The 25,225-nt window shown below is 35.1% G+C and overlaps 1 protein-coding gene and 2 non-coding genes across 4 annotated transcripts in view; 2 read left to right on the top strand and 1 right to left on the bottom strand.

Annotated features, from left to right (window-relative positions):
- The first annotated feature begins 9,684 nt into the window (after window positions 1-9,684).
- Trnam-cau (transfer RNA methionine (anticodon CAU)) lies at window positions 9,685-9,757 on the top strand. The gene has a single exon. It is a non-coding gene; the product is annotated as a tRNA-Met (tRNA).
- Window positions 9,758-13,417: 3,660 nt separating this feature from the next.
- Trnam-cau (transfer RNA methionine (anticodon CAU)) lies at window positions 13,418-13,490 on the top strand. Its single transcript has one exon. It is a non-coding gene; the product is annotated as a tRNA-Met (tRNA).
- Window positions 13,491-23,940: 10,450 nt separating this feature from the next.
- LOC139737544 (uncharacterized) overlaps window positions 23,941-25,225 on the bottom strand; it is a 56,192-nt gene continuing 54,907 nt past the window's right edge. For both annotated transcript variants that reach the window (XM_071648220.1, XM_071648221.1), the window contains one exon: window positions 23,941-24,378. In XM_071648220.1, coding sequence (XP_071504321.1) covers window positions 23,968-24,378 — 411 coding nt within the window. In that variant the 3' untranslated portion in view covers window positions 23,941-23,967. The remainder of the gene's footprint in view (window positions 24,379-25,225) is intronic.

Here is a 25,225-nt window from a genome sequence, read left to right as displayed (position 1 = left end):
TCTTTGCCATGAGAACACGGCACATTCTTGAACAAACAAAAAATATGAATCATGCGACTTTCGTGAATTTTTTCTGTGACTGCAAGCCAGATGACTCTCAGATGGAGCACAATGGAAATCGCTCTACGTTCTTAAAAGGTCGCTCAGACAAAACTTACTGAACAATCATGTGCAATGGAAGTACCAAGGAACCGAGGCATTAGCTTCTAGTCTTACCAAGTATGTACGCGTCTGGGTGTCTTTGGCATTAAACGTCCGTCTCTTGATGCTTCTATTAAAGACCATCGACTCTTTTTGCGATAGTTATCTCCTACAACATCATGCTTCACTTTGCAGCTGAACATAAACAACATCAACCGCAGATTGCGTAAGGCAATATCATTAATGTGTATGTATTTCATATCTGAGACATCAGCAGAATCTACGAGGAAAGTTTTGGGTTATCATAGAAAAGCTTTGGTTAGCAATAATGTAACCATTCTGAGCACTTAGGAAAACATACCTTGATCTGCTATGTGCCTGAACCCCAAAATGGATAACCTCCAGACATTATAACCATGACGGAGGGGTAGGGGTAGGGGTGGGGGGGGGGGGGGGGGAGTCTGTACGAATCGGTTGTTATCCGTTGTATGTGACTTTTGTTTTGTCCAGACTTTAACGTGAGATACTTGGAGCTAAAATGGTACTAGTGTAACATTGGCGGATGGTAAGACATTTTCTTTCTCTTTCTATGAACGCATGATCTTCCAAATAAATATTTTGTTCTTTGAAGTGATCGATTTATGTGCAAAATGCATTCAATTAAACTTAGCGATCGAAATAAAAAGCAAAAATAAATCAAATCAAACCAAACCAAAATTAATGTTTCTTGAAATGATATGTAAGTTTCCTGTTGAATGTAGTACAGTGTGATGAATATATAAATCATGTTTTACTCATAATGGTGTTTTTTATATATAAATGCAGCTAATAAGTAACTTTGCAATACATGTCAAGATTATGTGGGAGTCGTGTTCGATGCATTTCGTGTACTATTAATAATTGGGATGGTGGAGATAATACGGTTATATTTACCTATAGGGTAACCTCTTGAATGCAGGCATGTTTATCAGCATGCAACCAGGCACATTACGTTCTACTGGTAAAGAAAGGATCTAGTAAATGATGAACACTGTTGAAAAATCATAGTTTTGAAATTTCCTCCCCCTTGTTTCCTTGTTTTAATGTCGTGCCAAATTAAGCCCATACTCGGTGACAATGAGGAACCATTGATTTTACCTTAAAGGGATCGTAGTTTTGGTTGAGACCTAATTTCAGGTTTCTAACATTTTTTTTGTGAGATAATGATAAACCTCTTAACCATTGAATATGAAAGAGCATGTAATTCTATGAGGAATTCAACGTTTATTTGCTGAAAATTGGTTTTGAAATGGCTGAGATATCCCAAAAAGAGTGATTCTAATAAAGTATGGGACCTACACTTTATTACGATCGCTTTGTTTTACTTTGTTTTTGGATGTGTCAGTCATTCCAAACCCGATTTTCATCAAATAAACTTTAAATTCCTCTTAAAATGGTATGCTCTGTACTATATCATAAGTGTTTTCTTGGTATCTCGCAAAAAGTTAAAAGCCCAATTCTCATCTCCACCAATAATGTACCATCCCTTTAAATAAGATTTGCCCTGCAGATATGACAAAGTTCAGCACCTGTTCGGAGTAATGTCAATTTGATGTAAAAATCTCAAACAGGGTATAGTTTTCCTTCTTTACCCCTATCACTCACCCTTTCACTCACTTCAAAAACTCCCCCCCCCCCCCCGGAAAGTACAATGTACAAAGTTATGTGATAGGTGTATAGAACATTGGTGTTAGGCCTATTCATAATTTTGTGTATGATTTTGTGTACGTACTCAATGTGACTTGTATGTGTGTGCCACTGTTTGATTTGTTTAGAAACGTCTGTCAATGTATTTCATTAAATGACATAGATTTCCTGTATTTGATACTTCAATTCTTCTGGAGACATTGGTTTTCATTGATTTTCTATCTGCAATTTTGTCGGCAGTTTGAAAAATTGAAAAATCCTTCTCCGTTTAGCGTGTCCTTGCAACGGTGAAAGTTTCACATTTAGCGAAAGATATTGTTTAAAGGTCGAATTTTCCTGGTCTCTGCAGCCATAAAATGTTTTACTATTCCACACGCTTTTTACTGCATACGATATAATCTCCTGGAGATAGAATCGAAGATATTAGGACGAAATGTTAGTTTATATCAGCAGTGAGGTGATGCGCTCCAATTTTCACTGTTTTTAGTCACGTGAGTAACCACCTTAGGTCAAGAGACAGACGACACTTTGCAAAGCGCGGGCTTGTTCATTGTTGATGCAAAGGTTTTCTTTTTCTTCGCCTTTTTCTCTTCTTTTGATAATCCTCTAGCGATCCCGAACTTGCCCTAGTGTAACCCCAGAGTGATATTTCAGATGATTTTCACTCGTTGAGTGAAGTCTCCCATTGACGTCATAGCATGACGACATAGACTTTTATTTCAAATCAAACGCAATGGATTTGCAAAATCAGCATTTCACGCCTTTCAGAAATTAGATCAACGTTACCAGGAAATTCTGTTAAGCTGTGGAAGGGAAATAGATTTAGATCGATGAAAGCGGTACCTCATAAGGCTATAGGTCTGTAACGCGCGAATGTCATCGTTGTAGTATTCTTGACAATTCCAAAGCATTTTCACACAGCACACACACACATTCATGCCGTTCAAGCATACTACCCAGACATAGATTAATTTCATTTCGATAGTAGTGATGAGAGAAATTAATTTATTATCTGGCATCATATCAGTGATATGTATATATTACGTATGTACACGTTGTACACATATGTATTAATATATATATATATATATATATATATATATATATATATATACATATACCGGGTGTCCCAAAAAAAGCGGAACGGTGGATTTTCAGTACCTTGCGTTCTAAAAATGATATATTTTTTGACATCATTAGAAAGAGCATCTTCCGCAGAAGACCATGATACCAAAATCATTAAATTTGGTTCAGTACTTTTTATTCTACGCCAATTTCTGTAAATGCAGTCATTTTCAATTTTTTGCGACTTATGAGATAATAATTTGCGTGCGACACGCGTTCCATACGGTGAATTGTGTAAGCTCGTTGATCCATGTCAACAAAAGATAACGCTTTCATATTGGGCGCGCGCGCGCACACACACACACACACACACACACACTGCTTTTTCCTGGCCCGTGCCCAATGTGAAAGCTGTATCTTTTGTTGACATGGATCACCGAGCTTACACAATAGTCACCGTATGGATCGCGTGTCGCACTCAAATTATTATCTCATAAGTCGCAAAAATCCGGCGAAATTTGACAATGAATGCATTTTCATAAATTGGCGTAGAATAAAAAGTACTGAACCAAATTTAATGATTTTGGTATCATAGTCTTCTGCGGAAGATGCTCTTTCTAATGATGTCAAAAGATATATAACTTTTAGACTGCAAGATACTTAAAATCCACCGTTCCGCTTTTTTTGGGACACCCGGTATATATATATGTATAAGTACGTAACAGATATTATACGTATATACATAATTTTATGTATATTCTATACATATATATACATATATATATATATATATTACATATTATATATATATATATATATATATATATATATATATATATATATAAATTTTCTTACAGGTCACAGAAATATGTATTATGGTGAAGCAGAAATGGTAAATAGCTCACTTTCCCTGTCCTATGTGTGTGTGTGTGTGTGTGTGTGTGTGTGTGTGTGTTTCATGTAACTTTTTTCATGTAAATCATAATGTCACACTCAATTCTTATTTTGTAACACCCTAATTCCTTCTTTCCAACTTACGTAGTCCTCATAGAACACTTCTTTATTTGCATTGTTACAAACCTCACCAAAAATCAGTCTTCCCTCTACCTTGATGAATTTAATCTCAGAGAATCACTCGAATCAATCTAATCACTGTCGCTGAATTGCGCCATGATAGAAGCTCAGCCTTAATGAATCTGATATAAACGGATTTCAGGACCCATGCATTTCTAGCTTCTCATGATAGTTTGTAACAATATCTGTGAAGCATAGTGGTCTTTAATAATAGAGAGTATTAACGTATTATGTAATGCGCAAACACAGAGAGAATGAACCGATATGAGAATCCCAAACGTATACTTGAGTATGGCTTCATTATCAAAGTCACTTCATTCAAGCCTTTAACAAGTTTCAGTCAAATCCAAAAGATGCTGCATTGAGAACATATATAAGATCTGTTCAAGGCTCTCAATGTGGGATTTGACCTTTGAACTGCCATAGCTCAATACCAACTTTTATTCATCAAACATCACTGAATCTGCGTTGTTAAAGCTCCTCCTCCACTTATATCAAAATCAAAATAAAAGCATGACATCTTGACAGGGAGTGTAGCTGTCCAAACCATAGCGAGCTGTTTTTATGCAGTGTTTGTACAAGACCGGAAGTGATCATTACTATCATAGAGAGATCTGAGTGGCAGCAACACACCACTGGTGTGCCAAAGTAATGATCGTATTTTTGCCGGACGTATAAATCGGTTTGGTCTTTAACATGTTTGGCATGTGACACCCATCGTACTAAACTTAGTGAATAGTTTCAGTGAGTTAATGTGACCATAAATAAAAAGGAGAAAACTGACAGAGTAGATATGACATCAGGTAGGCATCCATAATCATATCCAGGGTTAGATTTCTAGATAGTAGATACACTGTAATCAACGAAGACAGCGAGCTTCACAATTTTAGATGCGGCGACTCTTTGTGCAACATACAAGAAGAATAAGGTGGATGATTGCCGCGCTTGTCTACATGAGACAAAACCACAAATACCGCTCGGTGTATTTTGGGTATTTGTTCGGATTACCAGAACAAAAATATCCCCAAATACACCGATGTGAATGAAAATATCAACAATAAAGACCGATTCCGAGGTTGTTCCACAGTGTTATGAACCTGATTGAAAATTGGCAGCACGCTTTCCCTAAATGGCAACGTAGTGGAATAATATTCGTCTAAAAGATCAGACCAGTATTAAACACGAAATTGCTTGAGATAGTAACCTTCACTCGTAAAACACTGTTGGAATTGAAACGCCATAGGCAAACACTGCATTGATGACCCATGTCGACACAACACCATTCTCTGGTATTCATATACATCACGGCTGCACGAAAACTCATTACCATCTGCTCTCAGGTCGACCGGAAGATTTATTTTTAATATTTTCATTAGGCATCGCATTTTTGGTTTTGGGTGACAGGAGAACTACTTTAAGAGCAGTTTGACCACGAAATTAACAGTTGCTCCTCTTCAGTCAATATCCCTCTACAGGTCAAATGTTGCGGATGTGTGGTTTCGCCTGAAGAGGTCATATCCTGTAAAGGGTCACCGCAAAAACCAGTAACAAGTTCGATATATTGTCCTTGGCACACACCATATTAACTTTCTGGTTGAAGTCCATTACTTCCGAATATGGCTAGCATGGTGACTGCTAAATTGACATGAGACAACACCACTGCTGATCTTATAGTGTACTTTGCAATTAATCTACATAACAACGTATGTAAAAGCATGTATGTTGTGTTCTGTCGAAGATAAACACAACCTACTTCTCCGCGACATAGCAAATAGCTGGAGTAAGCCTATGTATGGAGATAAATGTATAGATACATACATGTACGTACAGATACATATTCATATTATACAGAATAGAGAGAAAGAGAGATAGAGAAAGGGATATAAATTGATGTAGAAATAGGGTGAGAGAAAAATGAAAGATTTAAAAACCAACTTATTGGTATCAGATTTCATAAAGCGCAATAAGCAAGTACAGGCTTATCTGTCACTCCGCGGTATCGTAAATGTCTCTGTAGGAGAAGCGGGAGCTAATGCATGGCAGCAACCATTTTTAGACAAATAACTGAATACCTAACTCGCCTGGGATGTACCTTTAATCATCACATGACAAATATCGAAGTGACCGCGTGAAATGAAATTTCCTACCCCAATGAAAAGAGGTTAAAAAGCAGCCATGATCTGCCCCTGATTGGTGCAAGGCCTCTGATCACCTCGCACCCCCACCGTGCCCAATCGATGGACGCTGCGGCGCTGCTGCGGGGAAACATCAGAGTGAGATGTGTGGAGTCCGACCTGCGGTTTGTCAGCACCAGGTGCGTGTTGTAGGAGGGCAGCAGGTGAGTTAGTGACGTCATCTTTTGGTTACACGAGGGACACAGGTTTGTATGTGACAGAGCGAGAAAAGGCTGCTTGGTTGGTCCAGCTCCAACCCACTTTTTCTTGTCCGCTGTTTACCAGTTGGGAACATACAGTTGTCTGACATAATTATGAATAAACTTTAACCTATACACATCACATCATTGGATACATTCGTGAACACACACAAGGGCATCGGTGAAACCAATGATTTGCTAAAAAAGTTTTTGTTCTTATAATGTATTAATACGTGCCGCACGTGATATAAAAGCATGTAAAGCAGTTTTAAGCAGTTTTCAAAATGTTCATATTTTATCAATTTGACTGTTAACACACTTTCGAGGAGTTAGATGTTTCATATAATAATGATAATAATACTATACATTTGTGAAGCGCATAATAAGCACATGCTTCTCTGTGTGCTGTACAATTCAGATACAAAATACACACAAACAAATGACGAACAAGTATAGCAATCAACATAAAAGATACAATAATTAACAAAAGGGGTAATAAATGTTTATCTTAATCAAGGAAGACGGAAAGGTGGGTTTTAAGAATGGATTTGAAATTTGCAAAATTGGGTGCACGTCGAATGTCTTGTGGGAGATTGTTCCAAAGATTAGGTCCAGCAACTGCAAAAGATCTGCCCCAGTATGCAATTTTTCCGTGACGAATGTATGAGAGTGATCCTAAGAAGCATGAATAAAGGGACCATTTATATTCATCTGTTTTTATTCTTTACCCAACGCTGTTTGTACACAGATCACACACAGTGGAAAATAACAATGATATAATGAATAGATCAATATTTGGATTGTAACTTACAAAATCATTATAGCACCAATTCAAAGGTCCTCTAGTTTCTTTCTTGGCATAAAATTTTGAATGGCGTACAACATTTCATTTCGCTTTTTATTCTGTACACAATATGCATATGCATTGTATTATGGTATCCCCAAGACATGGAAATGACTTAAACCCTCATCAATACAGTGTTGCACGTTCAGTTCCAATTTCATCTTACGCTGTACTCACAGTCTACATCCGGGTTTCTGCAAGATATAAAGTTAATGAATTATTGATGATGATGAAAGATGTGTTTTATTATTTTCTTATGTTGTGTAATGTTGATAAATACGGTTTTTTTTCGTAGTAGCTCACATGTTATTGGAATACTATTAATGTGCATGTACTTTATTGTATATTACAGTGTATGTATGGGTATATATGTATATATACAGTATATATATATATATATATATATATATATATATGTACTGTAAGTATGTAGGTATATGATGATATTCATTGAATTGATCAATTTGATTGATAGGGTTTAAACTGATATGTAATGATGAGGCTGGTGAGAAGGTATGGATTTTTTTTTTGAAAATATGTAGATAAAAAATGATAATGATATTGATTGGATATTTTTAATCAATTGATTGGATTGATTGAAAATGTGGTATGGTTTAGGAAAGTTTTGAGGGATGTATAGATTGAGCTGGAGGTTGTATGGAAGGTTTTGGATTAGTGTAGCTGATGATGTTTATGTAAATTATGATTAATGAAATTTGTTGAGAAGGGAGAGGAGATTGAATTACATTAGAGTGAGAATTTTTTGTTTGTGTATTTCATTTCATCCTTTGATTATGGATGAATAATTTGCAGGATTTTGTATACTGTGCCAGAAATATACGGAAACAAATCACCCATATCAGTTTTTGTTGTATTTACAGTTAAAGATAAAGATATATTAATAGGTTGAATGTTTGAAAATTGATGATCATATACAATGTTTTTCTGTATTATAATGTTGACAAAAAGATGCCTTTATGATGTCTAATATGTCTTGTGAATGTTGTCAATGTAATTGTGTATTGTATATTTGTCTGTTTTGTAAAAAGCATGTGAACAAAACAAATATCCATGATATGGACAATAAAGACTGAAATGAATGAATGAATGAATGGCATGTGTGTGTGTGTGTGTGTGTGTGTGTGTGTATTAATGATTGTTTGTCAGTATGGATGACAGGATCGAAAGCCGCTACCAAACACATTCATTGTTAACGAAAACGGTGGATGAAAGAAAATGTATGACACCTTTTCACCGTCTACATGAGACAAGACATCGTCCGCAATTATTATAGACCGACTACTGGTAATGGCGAATTCAACTTCTGCGGATTCCCCCTTCTTTCCATGCATGAATATTGATATCAATGCCGGTACTTGGGATTCGATTTGCATGAAAAGCAACAACAACAACAACAACAACAACAACAACAACAACAACAACAACAACAAAAACAAACAATATTAACGAACAGTTGGAATTACGAACCTTTTTTTTTTCATTTTCGGATTAAGGAATAGTTGTCATCCAACTCATTATGTTATATGTGTCGGAACATGTCTATTGCAAACCCAACGCATGTTTGGCATAAATGTAGCTAAAGCTTAGCCCACAGGAATCTCACCATGGACACAGGGTACAGATTCCCTTAGCTATTGGCAATCTGAGAGAAATCACGTTCGAAATAGCGCCATCATCAAAATTGAAGGCATGGACAGAGGATGTCATTTGTTGCCGATACATCACCGAACAAGAATTCGACGGGCTACACGTCGTGTGCATTAGAAATATCTGTGCTGACACAAACATGCGCTCATCCGACACTGTCGCGGGTGTCAAAAGTGAATAAACATAAAATGCACTAGGTAAATTTACTTACTATCTCTAATTATTCACGTAAGGAAGTTAATGAAAGAGAGAAAAAAGAGGTGGTGCCTGATTGTTCAAGCTAATACCACAATAACCCGTACCTTGGGTGTCTCAACTTGAGAGATTCCAAAAGTTATTAGACCTAGATTAATAGGGTGTAATAATTGTTTCACTATAGAAATAATTGGAAACGCGTCAGAGGATGAATGTAGGAGACTGCTATCAAGGTGGAATATTAGATGACTACTATAGGATTTTTTTTTTTTGATTACCAATTGCAGTGGCGGATCCAGACGCCCCTTCTTTATTTTTTGTTAAAACAAAAGAAATAAAAAGAAAAATGGGGGTGCGTGCGCCCCCTTTAAATTTGTAAAGGCGCCTCCCCTTTACAGAATTCCTGGATCCGCCCCCGCATTGTATATTGTGCGCTTTTGAAGATGTATGTTAATTTTTTTGCCGAAATGTCTCAAGCAACGAGCTATCCAAAATTCCGAAAGAAAAAACGTTATCGTACTTATAAAACAGCAGTAGGCCTACGTCAACAGAAAGTTCCAAGTTCATATAATAGGGAAAAACTGTGGCAGATGTCAACAGAACTCCCTCGAATAGAGGGCTATGACAGCATACAGCAGCCTCGTTGGCGCAGTCGGCAGCGCGTCAGTCTCATAATCTGAAGGTCGTGAGTTCGAGCCTCACACGGGGCAGGTTGCGTATCTCTTTTTTTTTTCTTTTGCCGCCAATGTATAGAGAGTTTAAATGCAAAAACAGATAGTCCCCATTTTGATTTTTTTAAAAGTAAAGTCATCAAGTAGAGAAAAATACAAACAAGAAATGTTCTTTTAACAATTTATTAAGATTGCCACACACATTTTAATCATTTTCTATATCCTGTGATATTGAAGAACTTGCTTCCAAAAAGGCGCTAAATCCATCATTTTTTAATGAATTTAGCGCCTTTTGGAAGCAAGCTCTTTATCATTCTGTTCAGCAACTTTACTCCTAATCTCCATTATCTCAAATAGCTAAAAATACTAAATGTATATCTGTGTGTTGTTTGTTTTTTGCATTTAAACTCTCCATATAATCAATGTATGAATTGTTATGAAATTAATGCAGAATTTCATGAAGTATTGAATAATGACATGTGCTTTACAGACAGTGACAGATCGCTATGCCCTTTGACTTAAAAAAAATAATTTCCACTTCAGAATGTTTTTTCTTTGTTTGTTTTTTGTTGTCTTTTTTTTAGAGAGAGAGAGCTATTATGATAGCTCATTAGACACAGAAGAAACAAGCAAACAAACCACTAAAAAACAAGTGCTAAACCCCAAGATTCCTTTTGTACTACATGTATAATCGATAATCAACTTGGTTGTGATGTATGGAGTAGAATCATACAAACAAATCAAGTAATGTTCATATAAATTGAGACCTAAATCTTTTCAATTTTTGTTCCCTTTCTTTTCGCGATATCTATGTACTGTAATATGAACTTATTTTGTGCAATTATGTCACAATATCATTCATTCAGGATACTCTCATCGACTAAGGGTCTTTCAATGTGTTAAAAAAACGATAGATAGAAGAATAGATTGATGATGATTTACTGATGTAATACATGTGCACACAGCAAAAAAAAAGAAGAAAGTAAACACCTTTTCAAGTTTATATTTCTCATAAAATTTTTGGCTAAATGTTAATGTATTATATACCATATGAAAGGTAATTTAATGGGCTATCAACTTGGTAAGTCAATAAAAAAGGAAAAATTTACACATGAGTAAACACCTTTGTTTTTCTCTTCCAAGGCACAAAAGTAAAAATTGCACAAAATGAACAAGTTAAATGAAAGAAAGATTTGTAGAGGGAGACAAATTGAAGAAACTCACACCTGAATGAACAAGTTGTCATTCATACGTAAATGCTCTTCCATGTAACAATATGAACAAAAGACAAATTAAGCAAAATAAAAGCTTGAATTCAGTTGCAAAAATATACCTATGATCTTTGTAATATCTTTGAAGCCCAAAAGATCAATAAAAGGCTAAAAATAATGGAGGGAAATGAAGAATTTTCTGTCAAATCCAAATTCAAATGAAATGAGAGAAGAAGCATTATTAACAAAAATGGTAGCAGTTTAAAATGATTTCTCAAATTTGAAAGATTGTAAATTAAATTTGGTCCTTGAATTTGCCTCATGAATTCTTAAATCAATTGATTGAATGAATGAAATAAAAATATTCTGTTCATTTAATCATCTTTGTGCCCTTACTCCCTACATGCGTGACATGTATGTTATTTGAAGTTTGAGTTGAGAGAAAATTCTTATTTTCTCCCCTTAAGTTTCCCACTTTGACTTAGTTTGAAGTTATAAAGAGATAAAGAGAACGAAAATTTACTTTTGCTATGTCGTTCATGTCTCTCATTGTGTTAAACTTGTCTTTTGTTATCATTGTTATCTTAAAGGGCATTTACAAATGAAAGACATTTATGTCGATTTTTTCAATTTTTACTTTTGTGCCATGGAGGATAAAAACAAAATGTGTTCACTCATGTGTAAAGTTTCTCTTTATATTGGCCTACTAGGTTGATATCCAATTAAATTACCTTTAATATGCTGTAATATAATACACTGATTTTCATCAAAATCGTCTTTGAAAATTATGAACTGGAAATCAATGTTTACTTTCTTTTTTATGCTGAGTTGTATATGGAAACGCAACTCTTTCCATTGCACTTGAATAAAGCGGAAATATTTCTTTTTGTTGTTGTTGCTAATGATTTGCAACTACAACCCCCTCCAGATTTTTTTTTTCAATGTCTTTGGTAGGTCATCAGAACTGGACAATGATTTCATGCCGAGGATGTACAAGAAACTGTTTCTGCTTCCACGGACAAAAACAAACAAACAAACAAAGGTTATTGTTTAGGTGTAAGGTTGAAATGGAGATAATCATGAAATATATTTGAAGGATAAAGATATATATCATGTGAATACTCAGTATTATGTTATGAATGGACCGGGGGTGGGGGGGGGGGGGGGGTGGGAGAGGATGAACGTTTTGTGTGTGTTTTTTTTTTTTTTGGGGGGGGGTACTTTCTTGTATTAGTGTGCATTTTTGTTATCTTAATCAATGTATTGTATTTTTGTTTTGTTTATTTGATATGCTTGTTATTGTACAATGTATGGTGATGCATTATGTGATTTTATCAGGCACGGACTAGCTGAAGAACAGCCATTGGCTGAAGCAGATTCCGTGCTAAAATAAAATAAACTGAACTGAACTGAACTGAACTGAACAAACAAACAATCAAACAAACACTCACTCATTGGCACCAGACTATTTCTTAGAATTTCAAAAGGAAAATATTTGACCAATTTTTATATCTTTCTTTATGATAAGAAATTACGAAAGGGCATCTTAGCTCTTTATATGTTTTTGACTGCTAAGCAAAGTTCAAAACAAATCGCATGCATTCTGTACTCCAGTACACTAAGATAAACTGAGAAAAACAAGTCAATTTTATGGGGGGGGGAGGGGGCTCTTCTTTTAATAAAGATAACTTCTAACTTACAAGAAAGTGTGTCTCATCGTGTCTCTTTACCATCAATTCTCACGATTCTCAAAAAATATCCAACAAAACCCTATGATTATGTCGTAATCAAGGAGCGCTCTTTATAATTCGTCAAAATAGGATTACTTCATTTCATTCACTCACTCATATATTCATATTTATTTCTGATTAGGCAAAGTTGATTAACACAAACCCAATAATTATGTACAAAGTCCAGCCACTGATATCAAATAATGAGAGAATAGCGCCCCCAGTAAGCAACAAAGTGTTCTGGACGAGTTGTATTCCGTGCGTTGTCTTTTCTAAGAAGTTGTCATATCGCGTAAAACAAACACCAGCAGTATGTAATAAAACTCAAGTAGTGAACTTCGTGAAAAATCATGGATCATTCTAATACCACAAATAACACGGATGAACGCTGATAATTTTATCTGATTGTCTCTCTATCCATTCACTACTTTTAAGAGAATAGATGGGAATTGAGGGTGCCAAAAGAGTTATTTTAACCCATGGTGTGGAAGATACAAGTCACTGTATCGTTCTGAAAGTTTTTCAGAGTGTTTTTATGGATTTGATATACACTGATATGATTACTATTAAATGTGGAGAGTTTGTGCTATACATATCATCAGCAGAAACAGCCTATAGGAGCTTCTAGTAGAATGTGCCAAACACACAAAGCGGTGCTATTCGCCTCTGTCTATAGCTGGTAAACATTAAGCGGATGTATGTAAATTATGCGAACGGGTCACCGACCTATCTGCTATTAGCTTCCCTGTTCCTCAGCAGCCTCGTTGGCGCAGTCGGCAGCGCGTCAGTCTCATAATCTGAAGGTCGTGAGTTCGAGCCTCACACGGGGCAGGTTGCTTATCTCATTTTTTCTTTTTTTTCCCAAAATATTATTTATCATGTCATCTCTCTCTCTTTCTCTTTACCAATTATATATGTATGGTATATAAATGTATATGTATTATATGTATATATATATATATCATATCTAACAATTAATGCGGAATGAATGATAGTTTGGGGGAATTTTGATAAAAAGCATGAAAATATTGAGACAAAATACAAATATTGCCCTTTTTGAAAAATCATGCATTAATATGGGCTTAATGCAGAATTTAGCTGACAAGAGCACAAAATGCATCTTATACCATTAAATTCTGTGTGTTATTGAGAAAATACAACTGTATTTTTTTTGAAAAAGCAGATATACCTAAATTCCCCCTTACCCGTTTTCTATGCACATCCAACATCATACACCCATTTTTTGCATCCCTGCTAAATTGTATTGATGGTACTGACAGTCCTCAATCTACAAAAGTGTATACACATTATGCCATCTGTGCCATACTGTGGAGTATAGTCTTGAGACCCCAAATCAATGATAAGGCTTTGAAAGACATTGTCAAAACTTTAAGGGGAATAAAAAATTTCCCCTTTGGAATCAATTCCCCATAAGATACCTCGTTTTCAGATGTATATTCCCCCTTTTGATGCTTTTATACTTATATGTATAATGATTATATATATATATATATATATATATATATATATATATATGTATATATATAATTATATATATAATATATATTTATAATATATGTATACAAATATATATATGTATATATAATATGTGCACATAATATATATAGCATATATATATATATGATATATATAATATATATATGTATACATACAGTATATTATACTGTATATATTATGTATATATAATTGTATGGACATAATGTATGAAAAAAATGCTCATTGTTCACATGCTATCGAAAAATTTCTACAAATTGCTAATAAAGATTGTACAGATGTAAGGATTGCAGGGACTAGTACATTGTATTTTCAATTTTATGGTACAAGTCAGTGGAGGACATTAGTAAAGAGTATACTGTACTTAAAAGTATTTACAGTACCATTTCTCATTGATTCATATGTAGTTTACATATAGCAATGCACTACAAGCACAATGGAAGCACTCATTTTCTCTCACTGTGCTAGTCCTTACAGCACTGTTTATTTTTTACTAAAAGTTTTGATATCTGATAATATCAAATATTAAAATTCTTATTGAAAGTAAATACATGTAGTGCTTTAAGTTAAGATTCATGCAGTGCATGTCACGTTTGGGCAGTTGACTACTGGATATGACAAAATGCAAACAACTTTAATATCTGATTGAGAAAAGTAGAATCACCATAAGTTTGTGTCACATCTTACAGTCTATGTTGTGCTCTCTCTCTCCCATATGACTCCCTTTCTCTCCCTCCCCCTCCCTCTCTGACTCTCTCTCTCTCTCTCTCACACTCTGCCTCTAACAAACTTTCCCCATTCCTTTGTTTGTACTTTCACTTTCATTTTCCTGTTACTTCTCATTTTTTTCTCTTTCCTGTCCACAATGTTTCCCTGGTAATCTGAACACTTTTGATATTCAAATGCTAAATAAACTACTTTGGGTACTTAGCACTGCTTAGAGCTACAGTATTAAGCCAGTTATCATAGGTCTGGCATATACACTGTACAGGGAGTATTCCAATTCAACTTTTTTTTTTATCATAACACACGTACCAACCTGATTATTACTACATTACATCATGCTGTATCATACATATATCCAGTGAATCATATCATTCTTCTTTAAAAACTCTCCTTGAAAAATAATTTTAGCAAAAGATGATCATCTTACTATTCAATCTGTTTTAGCACTATAAGTTAAATCATTTTAATGAAGTCCATATCTCACAGGATCAGTGGTGTAGTTCTGTTTGTGTACTTTTTGTTTGGAACATATTCAACAGTTCCTTAAACAGTGGACTCCCATTATAACGAAGTCCTCGGAACTGGCAGTTTTCTTTCGTTATATCAAAATTTAGTTATAACCGAACAAATAAACAATAAAAGACATAGAGCAGATAATACTGAATATTTACTTCATTGTTACCGGAATTTCATCATAACCATGTTCGTTATACCGGGAGTGCACTGTACATCGCTTTTTGGGTCCTTTTCATAGAGACTGATCATGAGATTGATATTAGACTCGATTCACTGAGTCACACTTGATAAATCGAGCATAAGATCAATTGTAAGTCTTTATCAAATGGGCCCAAGGATATCAGTCATGACTAATGCACAATACATGCCACAGATAAAACACACACACAGCAATGACATCAATTTTTTCAGAATTTATTCTCCAGAACTCTTGACTGGTTGGTTTGGTTGGTCGAGATAACCAAAATAGTCCGTCACAGAAATTGCACCTTACAAAAAATAATAATGATAATAATAATACCTATTTCATTATGTCATACAGCATATACACTTTACAGAACCCTTTTTCTTTACACTTTACACTTTACATCCTATATAACTTAGATAATTTACAATTGTACATCATAACCCTTGCACATACAAGTAATACTTTTACAGCCTTATTCTTCTGTTTTTACACTTTGAGCCTTACGGTACAAACCTGACTTATCATGAGCTGTTAATTCTGCTTAATACACAATGTAATCTTAATACTGCCTTACACAAATACTGCTTAATCTGCAATGGCAATCTTGTGGCTACAATGACATGCAATGATAATGAGTTCAGCTATCAATTACAGTAGTGGTCCATAAGACCACAAGGTGGGTGTCAGTTGACAATTCTTCTTCAGGCCTATCTTTGTGCTTCCAGCCATTCTCACAGCTACCCAAACATATCAAATCTTGCCTGATTGAAACTGAAAGATTTTTACTCAATTCACTCACATATAAAGGGAATAGGTGCACAGTGTCACAATACTTGAGCACTTTCCAGCCTAGTCACAGATTCAATTTATGTAGACTGTATGGAGAAAGTTACCATAAAATCAAAACATCTCTGTAACTAATTAAAATATCATATTGTATTTCTGTACAGATGCCTACAACCACTTACTCATTGTTTTAAAAGGTCTCAGTGTCCAACATTTTTCACAAAATTCTTTTTAAGAACACAAATGAGGTAGTCCTTACACTGGTCACTCTTTTCAAGATTGTTAAGAAATCAAAATTTTATGAAAAAAATAAAATCCAAAGGATTAAGCAAGATGGTTCTAAAAAACAATGCCTCTGGACCAGAGTTGATACTGCAGGCTGCATGCATGATAAGTTTCGAGCCACAAGATGATGTAATCCATTACAGTTCACTAATTACCTTAATCCTTCACTCGTAACCTTAGACCTATACTCGATGCTGACAATAACTTACCCGTATTATATCATAACACAAAATATACCCAATAAACAAAACTTGGCTTACTACGCCCATTGCATACAAATATCATTCATACATAGAGTGGTACAATAGCTGCCTAGAAGTAAAAATACTTCAGAATTCTTACAAAACAAACCCTCTTTGGACAAGAACGTGCATATTCTATAATTGCTTACATCCTGGCAAAACATTGATACTGTTGCACAAGTTTACTAACTGATCGTACATTTCATGTCTACCTTTACATCTAAAACAATACCCTGCTGTACAATATAAACTATAATCCTCACCTAACTCTTGGCATTAAAATACATAAAAGTGGAAATAGAAGAGCAATCAGCATGCAGACACATTTGAGCATGTCTTGATATTAAACCAGAGACGTACATTCTTCAGCCAATTCTTCCCATTATTTGTCTGCATACTTGAAGACAATGCTATTTATTGCTATCAATCTAGCACCACTTTTGCCCTTTTACTTTCAGCACATAGAGAACTACGACACCTATGCCTACCCATCTAGTGTACATCCTTTGGAGAGTTACTTCAATACTGACCTGCACTTTTAAATTTGGCACAACGATTCTGCATTGGTATTGAGTCCACTCATGCAGCTGCAAATATGTAGATAAGGATATTACTTTCTCTGGACATGTTTTATCTAAGACCTTTGGCAGCAATGTAAGCAATGTCCTTGTGGCAAGTTCTGCAATTAATCCACTCAAGGAAGGGACTGCTATTTGGCCAATCAAAAACAGGAATAATGCAATAATTTGCACAGAAACCAGAGAGAAAAAGTTACCCTACATAAGAGATAAAGTTGGCCAACATATACATAAATCATTCATTCTACACCTATTCTTTCCAGTAGTTGTCTACCTCAAATAAATCTCTATTTCTCTTAAATAGTATCCATATACCTTATCTACATTACAAAACGTATGTGCTACAATACCTGAAATGACTGATGATATATCTTAACACCCGTTACTTAACGACATCCCAACTTAAAAATTCACCCTCAATCATAAGAGTGATAAAATGTATTACTACTTAGCTAGATAAACACAAATTTACTTTAATGTGTGCATGATATTTCTGACAGGCTATTCTCGTTGCTGGAGGTAGGGAGAGAGAAAAAGACAGGTAATGATTTCAAGCAATGATTTACAACATGATGCAATCAGAACAAAGAAAATCACGTAATATGGAATGGAGATCTTCTTTTTTCTTTTATAAAAGGTGTCAGTTAAAGTTCTGGAAAACTTTAGAAAGATGTGCGACCTGCTCTCCCACTGGTCAACTGTCCACTGGACCACACACTGGTGCAGTGACCATTAGAAGGTGGACCTTGAGATGAGGCCATAGACTACATTTCACAGAATAAAGTGTTTACTTGATCTTCTGTCTATTCCATCTATAAGGAAAGTTCATTCTTTGACAACAGTTTTGCAGACTAAATCTGTTACAATCATGACAAACACATACAATTCTACAGAGGAAACAAGCTCCACCAATGACAAGTTTTCACAAATTATTAAGTTATTCTGAACAGAATACTAGAACAATGAATTGATGTTGATAAAAGAATACCAATAGCCACCTAACATAAATGTTACAATGAGATTTTCCATAACATGAAATTCAACTCAACAAAATATGACACAAATGAAGAAGTGAGATTGACCGAGCTGGATATTTTGGTGACTGACGACAGGACATGACCTTAATCTTATCAACGGAAAGCATATCACGATATTGCTGCAGAGGTTAGTTTGCTATTGAATTTTCGTACACATACACAAAGACATCTTCTGCTCAAGATTACACACAGGTCGCAAGCAACACGAGAAATTTCATGCATTTCACACACACACATCACACTAACCTATTTCACATAGGGATACTGATACAGACGGATTCATAACATGCAAAGGATGAATTTTAGAAAAAATGGACTCAACAAGGTTCTTACTACATTGATAATACAGGTTTGTTCCTTTTCATAAATAAAAACAGCATGATAAATTCCTCTGAGGTTATTTCACTGTACTTCCTGGAGAACACTAAAGGGCAGAGGACAAGTCTATGATTGCCATGCAACTACACAGTATCACCAAGAAGTTGGTAGCAATCACTAGTAAAGGAATCTAAATCAAATGTCATTTTCACGGAATTTCCATGTGAGAGAGATAAAAAAATGAAGGGGGGAGAGAGAGAAAAGAGGAGTTGATATAAATTTAGCAGCAGTAACACTCTGAGCATTACCCTACTTCCTGGTCTCACAAACACAATAAGTACATCAGCGCACATACAAAAGTAGCAGCCATCAAAATATAATTTGAAAGAACATGGATCAAATTCTCTGTGGTTCTAACAAATGCATTTAATAAAGTAATACTTGAAATATACTGCTATTTCTATTTTGGGAAATAATTTCAATATGGCAATAATAATAATTATTGTGATAATAATAATAATAATAATAATAATAATGATGATGATGATAATAATAATAACAATAATAATAATAATAATAATAATAATGATAATAATAATAATAATAATAATAATAATAACAATAATAATAATAATAATAATAATAATAATAATAATAATAATAATAATAATAATAATAACAATAATAAATAAATAAATAATAAACAAATGAATAAATTATCGTGTAAAGGAGGGGAGATACAGGAAGTTGTGTATGATGAAGACCAAGCAACAAAGAATAGAAGGAACAACTTGGGCAGGAATGGTGGTGGAAGGAAGGTATTAAAAAGAATGAAGCTTAGAAGGAAGCAATATGACACAAAAAATCAACCAGTGTTTACTGAAAATGTGACTGTACATCATGCAAGAAGCAGTCTGCTAGCCTCACTCAACATGAACATGATATTAGAATATAAGCATTAAATAAGGATTAGATTAATATATGAATATTGCACTAATACTAATTACAAGCATTACATTAATGTATTACACTATTATCGGCATTACATTAATATGAGCATTAGCTGAACAGTATTATAATGAGGGCTACTGGTGAATACTGAATACAAGGAAATACTGTAGTCATGGTGTTATATGAGCATGAAAAACAGTGTCTGGGAGGAAGCAGGGCAGGAACTATCTATGAGGATATTCTTTTCAGTGAATGTGAATGTTTACACAGAAGTCTGATATCAATCTTATGTTTCCTGTGCAAACACTGACCTCATTACTGCTGTGAAAGTGAAAGTTGTATGTGTTGCTAGTGTGTTATAGAAGTATACAGATGAGCACAAAAGGATGAAGGGAGGTATGTAATATATTAAAGATGTAAAGTGTGCAGGAATAAAGTCCAGTGGTACTATGACCTGGACAAAAAACAAACAGACAAGAAGTTACCTAGGTGGGTAATGAAAAGAGAGTATTAATGATTTAGGAGAAAACGGGGTAAGGCTAGATTTAAAAAGAAATGAACAAAAGGACCAAATGCAATCATGGTGATGCATGTTAAAGTAGCAGACTGCTTCTTAAAATGAATTACACAGACTGATGTAACAACCATGATTGAGGATTACATATAGAAAAGAGAAAACAAGGTAAATGAGTGAGGAAAGATCAGACAAAACAGGAAGAAAGAAGCAAAGGAAAGAAGTATTAAAAAAAGAGATGCCAGGATAGTTGGCAAAACTCTTTCCATCAGTGAAATATGCACACCCTCATCAGGTACAGACAAAAGTTGAGGAACAAGGACTCGACAGGATAGGTATTACAGTGGAATTTATTGCCACAAAATGGAAAGCATTAAACACACAATGAGCAAGCTGAGATGACAGACAGCAGACACAAGACATTACAAAGATAGATTGTAGGTTGGGAAGGGATGGGGATGGGGAAGGGATGGGGGTGGGGGAGGGCTGGGAGAGGGGAGAGAGAGAGAGAGAGAGGCTGCACAGGTTGTACACAGGAAGTGGAGGTACAGGATGTTTGAAACAGGAAACTATTGTAGGACAGGTAGTAGTAGAGGAAGGACATGAAGAAAAGAAAATGAACACAGAAGGGAATGGGAATAATAATAATAATAATAATAATAATAATAATAATAATAATAATAATAATAACAATAACAATAATAACAATAATAATAATAACAATAATATTAATAACAATAATAATAATAACAATAACAACAATAATAAGGTAATAAACATAATAAAAGTTACCCAATAGTTACAATAATAACCTTACAAAAATGCTGATAATATATGAATGATAAATTTCATGAATAGAGGAATTTTAAAATCAAGAAAAGTTTGGAAGATATAATATAATCTTTCATCTTTTGAAGAGACAGCTAATGAATTGCTACAAAAACAAGTCTTGCAACACTTGCCAAGTCAAACAAAAGTTTGATAAAAGTAAAAGGACAATTGGCTGCTCTCAGTGAAGGAATAACAAAAATTGGTTGTTTCCTCGTGAAAGAAAGACCAGGAAGTAGGATCAGTGTTATCTCAAATTATCAGCATGACCGAGACAGGAAATGACCACTCTAACCTCTAACCCTTGCTTTATTGACCTAAGACAGGGTTGGGGGGAGGGGTGGGGGTAACATAATCATTATAACAGATCTGCAAAATTCTACTGGCAAAGCCATAATCTTTTATCACTCCTTAAGGTCATATGTGCGGGTAATATGATATACAAAAACTGTATGCATTGTATCTCTTTCTACATGGATTACACATGATATCCAACATCTACAAGTCTTGCTCAGGTTTGCTTTCCTTCCATTGTTTATGCATGAAGTTGGCACTTGGAAATATTTCTCCAGAACATTACTTACATAAAGACTGGATTAGTTGAGACTTCAACTAGACAAAAACAACCACTTGGCTCATTTACCCTTTGACACAATTTCCCAAGGGCCACAGGGAGAGTTGGAATAATACAAACCATCCTAGCATAATATTATAGCGATCTAGTTTCAAGCCAATTGCAAACTTGGAGCTTTACTGAACTACTGACTTATCTCATTCAATGCTGACATGCTAGGAAACGGTAACATGTAACATAATTTAAACTTCAGCTGTAAGTTTAGACATCATTTTAGTTTGAAATCAGATTTGATAAGAAAATATTTTAGAAAACTGCCTCGTTTTCCTCCCCCTCCCCCAAACTTTAGCAAATATGTCTTGCACTAAAAACATGCAGTACTTTGTTTTCTGCGATCTGGGTAGTGCACTAGCCTTCCTGTACTGCCTGTCCTTTGCAGACACATTATGAAAGCTAACCAAATTTACTGGAAACAAAAACAGAAAGTGGCAATAACATGATGAAAGGCAAGAAATATATTGCATCCCAATACAGCATCACACACAGACAGACAGACATGCACACATACACATACATGCTCAAAGCAACCTATTTGTCTGTCCACCCCCCCCCCCCCAAAAAAAAATAAATAGATAAAAACACATGATTATCAGTCACCTGTTACACATGGTATAGTAACAGCAATGCATACTCGCACACACAGAGATCATAAACAGACATTGTAAGTCATCCAAGTGCATCATATTTACATTCTTGGTATAATTACACAGCTGTATACATTTGTACAAAATGGTACATTACCATTGTTAAACAATTTACAATGTGTTTACAGTATGTACAAGCACTATTTACTACAGGATCAGCATACACATTTCACTTGCATACAGAGAACATCAATCATGGCAGAAGGTAGTAACTAAAGATAAGTAAAGAGATAAAGACAACGAAATTTCACTAGAGGAATATCTACATCCAGCTCGGTTCTTACAATCAGCCATTAAACATGCAGAACATATGTGAACTTGCCATCCATGCCACAAATGTATTATAAGAGACACACAGACTTCCATACATAGACCACTGATAATTACAGAACACATCACATACCATCACTTTTTAGCTCAAATAACTTAAAAGGAGTTTACATTCACACAGTGTGCTGGTATTGCTACTCAACAATACAGAGAAAGCCAAATACAATGTTACACAGTCACTGTATACTGGTAGGAAGGTTTCATATTGCAGTCTGCTTCCTTTTTCAAGTTTCTTTCAAATCAACAAATAGATATAATGCAGCCCACATGGCTTATAATTTAATTATCACCTGCAAGGAGAAATTACAAAGCCTTAGAACTCTTCAATTTTCTCTTCAACTTGTCATTGGTGCTACAAAAATATCAAAAACTCCTTCAGTGAGCAAGGTGATTTAGCACTGTCTTTGTGACAATCTTTTTCCTCTAGAATTATGGCAATGGAAGATAAATTTTGCATTGCCAAACAAAAAAAAATCCAACAAAACAAGAGACTTTTCCTCTGCCATTGCATTGTAGCAAATTCCATACACCTGGCAGTCAACAGCATATTTTGAGAAAATAAAAACAGCAGCTGGTCACATTACATTGTCCTTCAGACATAGCTCAGGACTTCATAAATTCTAAACGTTAACAAAGCTTTCATTTGTGCCTTTTTGAATGAGTTGTCAGAAAACAATATGGATTAATTAAAAGCTTCAATAAATCAATCCAAAATACATTTATTTTCATGGCAATCTAGGAATTATGTTTGGCAAGGCATCCAGTGACAAGCTCAAAGATTGCAGCAAAATGAAGAGCATGATATTCAAAAATCAGTCATGCTAAATAAGATGCAAGCTTGGGAAAGCTTAGACATATTAAGTACACAGAACGATGGTCCATGATTAATATAAACCTGTCAGTAAAACACAGCTCCAATTTAATGGAAGGTGACCAATATTATAGAGTATGCAGCAGTTACCTTCCATTAAGAAGCTGGAGGCATATGCTATTTGTCTGTTCTTGGAATGGATATGTAGATCCTTGTCATATGTCACAGCCCTAATGTGGGGAAACACATTCAAATGTATTCCAAAAGCATTTCATTGGCTACATCCAGTTATGATACCAACAATTTTTGCCTTTTTTCTAATACACACTATGACAAGGATCTACACATCCAAGCCAAGGACGACCAATAGGATTGATTCTACTGACCCACAATGCATTGCAAAGTCCTACACCGGTGGTGAACCATGGACATAGTTTTTAACTGGACCCCATCTGGAAGAGTCTAGCATAAGATTGTCCATCAGGTAGAGGTGGCAGTCACCATTGGTATGGACAACTACAGAGGGCAGTACAATGATGAGGATGACGCACAAGAAGAGGAGCAGGTGGATTGTGAGGGCCACACCCAACGACCGTCTCAAAACCGACTTACTCTGCGCTATTGGAATCTCGTACTGCTCACAAGCATCCTTCACATAGGTTACAGGCCTCACAGTCTCCACCGCATGTCTCGGCTGGGCTGAGGGAGGGGCATCCGTCTCATCTTTTGCTGGTGGACCAAACTCCCCAGGGTTGGGTCTGGTATACCGGGAGACCGCTTCCTGCTGCGTGCCTGGCTCCGTCAACGATGTGATTTCCTGGTTAGGAGAATAAATGGAGGACATTGGAAATGAGATTAAAATCAAACACCTGTTTAAATACTGCATAGGATGCTATGATGATTCCACCAAATTCTGAGTAGACCTGCATTAAAACAATGAATGCATCCTTTGAGCAAATTACTTTTGCTATACTGGGTATATAATTAAATATCTGTGCTAGCAATGCTTAAAAAAAGACGATACTCTTTCACTTCAATTCAAATTACATGTAGCAATAAACTGGTGTTGTGAAGTGTTTATTGCATTCATGAAGAGTATCTGTATGGAGTTATATGTATTTATAACAAAATGATGTCCTCCTTTGAATGCAATGAAAAAAAAAATACTGTAACCCCAGAAATATTTGAGGCACGATATTTTCACGACTTGGAGCCAAAAGCCTTTCATACAACATGGAATTTTAGCAAATTTTAGCAGATGATCTTTATTGCGACATTACATTTTCGCTAATTGGCATTCAATACATAGTGGTGTAGACAAGACTTTCCCATGCATTTTAATTTCAGGAATCTTGGCTCCTCGCAAAATTCACACAAATTCCATGTAAATTAAAATGTCAGGTTTTACAGTATTTTACTTACTTTTCACGTATGGAGTTAGTTAAAAAAAGATCAGAGAGAACAGAAGTAAAAACATTTGTTTTTACTATTGTTCCTGTAAATGCTATCCTTGTCCAAGAATCTTATCAGTGGAGCAAAGAATATTCACATGCGGCATTTTTCTCCAAACTACCTATAGCTAAATGACAAACCTTCTATAACATGAGCGCTGTACTTCACAGAATAAATATGCTATTGTATGAAAATATAGTTGTATAATGTAT

The sequence above is a fragment of the Diadema antillarum genome, unplaced genomic scaffold, assembly GCF_040938485.1.
Source record: "Diadema antillarum isolate AM-2024a unplaced genomic scaffold, OU_Dant_1.0 seq00000696_RagTag, whole genome shotgun sequence".
In the NCBI taxonomy this organism is placed as follows: domain Eukaryota; kingdom Metazoa; phylum Echinodermata; class Echinoidea; order Diadematoida; family Diadematidae; genus Diadema; species Diadema antillarum.
The sequence above is the reverse complement of the archived record's forward strand: the minus strand, read 5'-3'. Positions and strand labels throughout refer to the sequence as shown.